Raw genomic sequence first — 7,605 nt, 5'->3', positions numbered from 1 at the left:
AAATAAAGTAGGCCCTCTCCATGTGCACGGGTTAGGTCATAATGAAATGTAGGCCAGACGCAGGGTTCTTTTTGTGAAGAGCAGGAGGGGCATGGAGGGGAATAAAACATAAGAAGAAAATCACAGAAATGGAAATGGCCCTTTGGAACGGACTGGCCAAATAACAAGAATGCTAGATATCTTTTGGGTTCTTATCAGGAAGTGCTATGTGGAAAGTGTATTATAGTTATGGGAATGGTGAATATTGTTCGAATGGCCCATTAGTTTTACTCTCAAGCATATGTCATAGTGGGAATCTTTGTGCAGGATTGCAATAGACAATTTCAATCTGAAGAAAAAAGGTGGTCTGCTTTTTCCTAGATTACTGCTACAGAGTCTGTTTAAAATTAGTATGCCTGGTTTTGCAGACTTGTCATGCTTACGTGCTGCCACCTGTGCATGTGTGATAGTTGTATCTTAGGTGCACTTTGAGATTGCTTGCTCAGCTGTGGCCCAATTGCCATCTGAGGGGAAAGACAGCCAAAATAAAGTGGTTTTTCCCATAGCATGTGCCATCCCAGTGAGTCTTGGAGAAAAGCACTTGTAGATTGAAGAGGAGAAATGTAGGAAGACAGATCAGACGGAAAACGTGAATAGATGAGCCTGCTGTAAGAACACATGTACCCAGCTGAATCAGTCCCATAGGCCCATGGTCCAGCATGTTTCTTACAGGGACTAGCTAGATGCATCTGAAAAACCACAAGCAGACAGTGGAAACAAAAGCTGTTATCCTGCAACAGCTAATATAGAGGTACATTGCCTAGGGTGTCTAGTTATTGTGAATAGCAACCAGACCTGTTTGTTCATTTGTCTTGCCACCTTCTAAAGCCATCTAAGCTAGAGGCTGTCACCACATCTTTTGGCAGTGAATTCCATCAAATAATATGCATTATGTGAAGAAGTGTTTCTTGACGGAATCAATTCACTGGGTGACCCTGAGTTCCAGTATGAGAGAGAAGTTTCTCCCATTATCTCCACATACTACATAATTTTATAAATAAGCCCCCCTTATTTGTATCTTGTAAATTAAAAAGGCCTAAATCAGGGGTGTTGAACTCATTTGTTACAAGGGCCAGATCTGACATAAATGGGACTTTGTCGGGCTAGGCCACCTGTGTCATAAGATATAATGCCAGGTAATGAAGCCATTGACTGTGTGGATCACAACAAACTATGACAGGTCCTTAAAGAGATGGGAGTACCAGACCACCTCACATGTCTCTTGAGAAACCTGTATAAGGGTCAAGAAGCGACAGTTAGAACCGGATATGGAACAACTGATTGGTTTAGCATAGGAAAAGGAGTACGACAAGGATGTATATTGTCACCTTGCTTATTTAATATATATGCAGAGTACATCATGCGAAATGCTGGCCTGGATGAATCACAAGCCGGAATTAAGATTGCTGGGGAAAAGATCAACAACCTCAGATATGCAGACGATACCACTCTAATGGCAGAAAGTGAAGAGGACCTAAAGAGCCTCTTGCTCAAGGTCAAAGAAGAGAGCGCAAAAGTGGGCTTGAAGCTCAACATCAAAAAAACTAAGATCATGGCATCCGGCCCCATCACTCCTTGGCAAATAGAAGGGGAAGTTGTGGAAGTAGTGACAAACTTCACGTTCCTGGGATCCCAGATCACTGCAGACAGTGACAGCAGCCATGAAATTAAAAGATGCCTGCTCCTTTGGAGAAAAGCCATGGCAAACCTAAACAGCATGATAAAAAGTAGAGACATCACCCTGCCAACAAAAGTCCGCATGGTCAAAGCAATGGTATTCCCAGTAGTCATGTATGGCTGCGAGAGTTGGACTATAAGGAAGGCCGAGCGCCGAAGAATATATTCTTTTGAACTATGGTGCTGGAGAAGACTCTTGAGAGTCCCTTGGACTGCAAGAAGATCAAATCAGTCAATCCTAAAAGAAATCAACCCTGACTGTTCCCTGGAAGGCCAGATAATGAAACTGAAGCTCAAATACTTTGGCCACCAAATGAGAAGGGAGCACTCACTGGAGAAGACCCTGATGCTGGGAGAGATTGAAGGTCAAAGAAGACGGAGACGGCAAAGGATGAGATGGTTAGACAGTGTCATAGATGCAACAAACATGAAATTGAGCCAACTTCAGAGGACAGCGGAAGACAGGAAGGCCTGGCGTGATCTGGTCCATGGGGTCACAAAGAGTCGGACTCGACTGTGCGACTGAACAACAACAATGAAGATATTAACTCTCTAAAGGACACTGACAAACACAAAGGGTTTTTTTAAGTACAAACATGCTTAAAACAGTAACATTCTTGCCATATTTTATTTAACAGTCTTTGATAACTGACATCTCTCAAACCTCCCCCCCTCACACCCATAAAAGATTCCTACCTAAAATGGAAAGGTGGGGGGATAGTGGGATTTGGCAATGCAGTTTTTAAAATAAAACACCAAGAAAGAGCACAAGGATCACAGCAGACACTAAAAATAAAAATATAAAATGCTCTGAGCCTAGGAAAACATGAAATGGGTGGGCATTGCAAGCTTCTCCCTTCCCCTCCTCATCTACTCAGAGTGGCCCCCCCCCCCCCCCGGTCTACTCAGAGTGGCAGTGGCTCTCCAGTGTAATGTCCCCCTTTGGCTGTGGATTCCCAGGTTAGACTACTCACTCAGGCAGGCACCTGTTCTCAGGTCCATTCAGCAGAGACAATCTAGTTGAAAACATCAGGCCTTTGCAAGCAGACAACTTCAACTGGCATAAAAACACTGGAAACTGAAACTACTCCATTGAAATACATTGCAGCTCAAAAAAAGTTGCTAAGAAAATGCAGAATGGATTTTCCATTAAGGTTTCTGGGCCCAGAACTGGAATGACAGCCCCCCCAGAGTGGAATTCCATTCCCAGAACGTAGCTGCTACTCCCAGGGACTCATTCCGTTCTGGGGGCTGTCATTCCAGTCCCAGAGTAGTCTATCTAGGCCCAGAGACCTTAAAGTAAAATCCATTCTTCATTTTCTTTTCCACTTGTTTTGTGCTTTAGCCCGGAGGAGCTTCCTCCTGGGGGAAAAATGAACGAAGACAAGGCCCAGCCAACTGGGTAGTTTGGCAGCCCTGATCTCCCTTGGAAAGTTGAGGACAGGCAGGGGAGGGGGTGAGGGCTGGAAAAGAGAGCCATGGGCCTGATTGAAGCTATGGGTGGGCCGCTTCTGGCCCGCGGGCCTTAGGTTTGACATCTGTAGCCTAAATGCTTTTGTTTTCCCCATGGAGAGGGTGCTGCAATATGTTATTTATTTTTACTTCAGTATATTCTTTGGGAGATGGGACAATTGGAACTCTACATAGTATTCTTATTGTGGCTGCACCATATTTCTGTGTGAAGATACTACAATAGTGACTGTCTTGTTTTCAATCCCTTAATATTCCTGGAATGGAATTTGTCTTCTTCACATTACCTGGGTTGACTTTGAGTTATTCATCACACCCCCAAGATCACTTTCCTCTTTAAATCTGAAATGTAGTCTCAGTTAATGCATATTTTACCATAGTGTAATTAAATTATCAGTGTGATTGAACCTGAGCTGCTCTGTTAACTATAGTTATTTAGGGTCTGTCAAACCTGGACCTGAAACTATGATGTTGGTTTGACAACCACAGTTAAATCTTAAGTATAGTTTTGTGCAGTGTACAGATGTAGACATCTTGGCTTAATCCTTGTTTGATCCTTAATCTTCACACACTTCACAGCTACCGAGACACCTGGTCAGGGTGAAGGCCTTTCTCATGGCAAACCAAGATTTGAGCAATCATCTGCAAGCTGAATCCTGGTTTCATAGACTAACTATAGTTAAAATACAAGATGTCTGAACTGAGTTATTATTGGAAGCAGTACACTCCATGCTTTATGTACGTGAGGAAAATATTCTTCAAAATGCCCTTGTTTCCAAATACACTATGCAATTCTAACCACATTTCCTAAAGAATAAGTCCCTGAAGGCAGTTGCTTCAGGTGAAGGTTTACAATATTAAACTGGTCTTTATTTTTTACTGTAGAAGCAGTGAAATAGATACATTGGCACTTTTTGTTTGATTGGTAGCCTTAAATTAGAGAGAATATTTAAATGTGATGCAGATTTAGAGGCTTTGATTTATACCAGGACATTATAATAGATCATACTTATTGTGATATTGGAGGAAATGCATCCACGGCTGAGTCACGCTTCTAGAAGATCACTTTATCCAAACAATTGCCAAAAAAAAAAAAAAAGTGAAATGGAAGTAAAGTTACGGGAATTACTTGAAGTGTTTCACCAAATACTGGAAAGCCTAATGGTTATTTAGTGTGTTTAATCTGTCAAATGTTTTTAGAAAATGCTTGTGCATTTCTGCCAATTCAGCTTCATGAACTTAATCATCACTCAGTGAGTTATAATAGTGAGAAACCTGAATAGCTGTGGGTGCAGGTTGAGTGTGCCTGTGTATTTCTTAGAGTAGCTATTTTTATATAATCCATGTCCAGAATGCTGAAAACAATCTGGATTTCACAGTACTGTGAAGTGTTTTTTTGTAGGAAAAAATTCATATGGAAAATAAAAGCTGTGCCTTACTGCTTTGAATGTTTTCAAATGATGATGTCTGGTGAACAGATGTCTTAGATAATCATAGAAGGAGCTTATTAAGAATATATCAGACTCTATGTGGTTTAGAGGGTAGTTTTGTACAATGACTGTACTACAGCAATTTTGAGCCTGTGTTCAACAAAGATTTCTCTTTTTTATTCTTCCGTTTGATATTTATTTCCCTAGTGAACACTTTTAAGAACCACTGCAGTGCCTCTGTTTGCTGAGTGCTCGTTTGTGATCTGTTTTGAGTTCCGCTTTTCAGCTATTTCCCTATTTTTCTGTTTTTTTATGTAGGTTCTCATTCTGTCAAAATGAGTTTACGGAAACAAACCCCAAGTGATTTTTTGAAACAGATAATAGGAAGACCAGTTGTTGTGAAGTTAAATTCTGGAGTTGATTATCGAGGTAAGTTTTCCTACCCTCCTCCTCTGGACATGTTGATATATTGTGATCTTTCAGTTAGGGAAGAAGGCATTAATATAGTTCTTGTGATGGTGAGTTCTTTTACATTCTAACACTGGGAATTATGGGTTATGTCAAAAGTCCACTTAGCCCACCCCGGGCCAAATGTCTTTTGTTAAAGGTAAAGGTTCCTTTGCTCGAAAGCCAGTGGAATTCGACTCTAGGGTTGCGGTGCTCATCTCCGTTTCAAAGCCGAAGAGCCAGCGCTGTCTGAAGACGTTTCCGTGGTCATGTGGCTGGCATGACTAAACACCAAGGCGCACGCAACGCTGTTACCTTCCCACCGAAGTGGTACCTATTTATCTACTTGCAATTTCTTGCTTTCGAACTGCTAGGTTGGCAGGAGCTGGAACTAGAGATGGGAGCTCACGCCATCATGCGGCACCCGGGTCTCGAACTGCTGAACTACCGACCTTCCACAGCCTGCAGTTCAGCGTCTTAACCACTTGAGCCACCGCAGCTCCTAGAGTATATAATTACTCTGAGGCAAGATTTTTCCCTCCATTTTTCCTTCCCTTTCTGACTGAGCAGCCCCTTCTATCTATTTTCTTCTTCTCTAAAGATCTACGGCTGTCCCACCCTGTCACATTAGGATACTTTGCTCCTGGCTAAGCGCAGGAACTTAAGGGAAGGGACAAGATCACCCTCTGCTTATAATAACAAAATATTTTATTCAACATAGAGGGGAAGAGGTCAGGTGAAATCAGGGGTAGAATGTCTGAGGTAAATCAGTATAGGCACAGACTACAGTTCATATGTTTCAAGCAATTGAGAGTTTCTTAAGCTTTTCACACAGAATCTTTAAGATGAGAGGCTTTTGTTTCAGTGCTTCCTAAACACTCCAGTATACTTTCTTGAGTATTAACCGACTCTCTTGGTTTCCAGAAAGCAGTCTCTAAACACACCAGACTAGGGGTCACTCCATTCCTTAGAGCTGTCTCTTTTTTTTACTGGGTAGGGAATCACTTCTCTCACTAAAAGATCTATCCCTTTTTCTGGACCGAATGGGAGTCTTCACTGATCTACCCACTCCTCCTTGCCAACCTTCCCAGTTGTCCGTCTGTGTTAAACTGCTTTCAGTCAGGGCTAAACACAAACTCAGTCAGCACCTAACACTTCTGTGTCAGGGCTAGACTCAGACTGAGTTCTTTTCAGCATTCAGCTCTGAAGTCTTTCTGCTCAACTTTCTGCTCAACTCAAACTCTTTTGTTTTCTGTTGCCCCAGAACCAATGGGTTGAAATTAAATCAAAAGAGTTTTTGGCTAAACACTAGGAAGAACTTCCTGAGAGAGTGGTTCCTCAGTGGAACGGGCTTCCTCAGGAGGTGCTGGGCTCTCCTCCTTTGGAGGTTTTTAAGCAGAACCTAGATGGCCATCTGACAGCAATGCTGATTCTGGGAACTTAGGCAGATCATGAGAGGGAGGGCAGGAAGGATTGCATCAGTGTTTGGTTCTCGTGGCCCTTTCTTACACACCCAGGGAAATTCTGATCACCACTTTGTGGCCAGGAAGCAATTTTCTCCAGGCCAGTTTGGCCAGGGATCTTGGAGAGGTTTTTTTGCCGTCTTCTGGGCATGGAGCAGGGGTCACGAGGGGTTTGGGGGGTATTTGTGAATTTCCTGCATTTTGCAGGGAGTTGGACTAGATGACCCTGGAGGTCCCTTCCAACTCTATGATACTAACCAGTCAATTTCTTTGAACAGCCTGTCACTCAAGTTCTCGGGCTCTGTGAGTCATTAACTCTTCACAGTCCTCTGCATATTTACATAGCACTTCTGAGCTTTTAAAGTGTAGTCCGTCACTCACACAGTGCTGTGATAGGTTTAGTTAATTTGTAGTCTAGATTCATGCTAGGATACAATGCTGTTTCTCTGATTTTTCACAACTCACAGAAAATATCATAATTATGTATTTCTGCATAGGAGCAGAGTTTGGTGTTCACAATACTTATCTGTAATGTTATCCCATAATTGACACTAAACAGGATGGATTTTTTCCTCCATTCCTAAGAAGTGTTTGAACTATGGAGTGATAAATCTGAGATAGTTTCAGGATCTATCTAATTGTAACAAAACTGGACTGAGATCTGTAAACATTCCTTGCAGAAATAAATATCCTCCTGTTATATGCAGAGAAACATCCTGTGAGTTAACTCATTCCCAGAAAACAGCAAATGTGCATATAGACTAAACTGTGTAGTGATAGTTTTTGCCAACAGAAGTTCAAGTGATATTTAACATACTCTTAAACAAGGGAGTACAAAGTTACGAATACATGGTCTCAGCAAGCTGCTTAACTAAAACAATTACCTGGGTTCTTTCATATTCCTTGAAACCTCATGAAAGGTGAGGTATAGATGTTTTAATAAGTAATAAATAAAATTTATTTTTAAAATTATTTTTATTTTGGTGAATTTTCCCAGCTCGTTTGATTTTTAACTCACAAATGGATTGTCTATGCCTGTTGTATCTCTTAGGACTGTTATTCAGAGGACTGTAGGGAAA

The 7,605-nt window shown here is 41.7% G+C and overlaps 1 protein-coding gene across 6 annotated transcripts in view; it reads left to right on the top strand.

Annotated features, from left to right (window-relative positions):
- The window catches only part of LSM6 (LSM6 homolog, U6 small nuclear RNA and mRNA degradation associated), a 17,671-nt gene that overhangs the window by 6,068 nt on the left and 3,998 nt on the right, over window positions 1–7,605 (top strand). For 4 of the 6 annotated variants that reach the window (XM_015422930.1, XM_015422931.1, XM_015422935.1 and 1 more), the window contains exon 2: window positions 4,935–5,045. In XM_015422930.1, the coding sequence (XP_015278416.1) occupies window positions 4,952–5,045 (94 nt within the window). In that variant the 5' untranslated portion in view covers window positions 4,935–4,951. Of the gene's footprint in view, window positions 1–178; window positions 791–3,871; window positions 3,925–4,934; window positions 5,046–7,605 lie in introns of those variants that run through there. The other 2 variants (XM_015422932.1, XM_015422934.1) reach the window with 2 other exon arrangements.

Source organism: Gekko japonicus, unplaced genomic scaffold (genome assembly GCF_001447785.1).
Source record: "Gekko japonicus isolate JY-2015 unplaced genomic scaffold, Gekko_japonicus_V1.1 scaffold110, whole genome shotgun sequence".
Taxonomy (NCBI): domain Eukaryota; kingdom Metazoa; phylum Chordata; class Lepidosauria; order Squamata; family Gekkonidae; genus Gekko; species Gekko japonicus.
The sequence above is the reverse complement of the archived record's forward strand: the minus strand, read 5'-3'. Positions and strand labels throughout refer to the sequence as shown.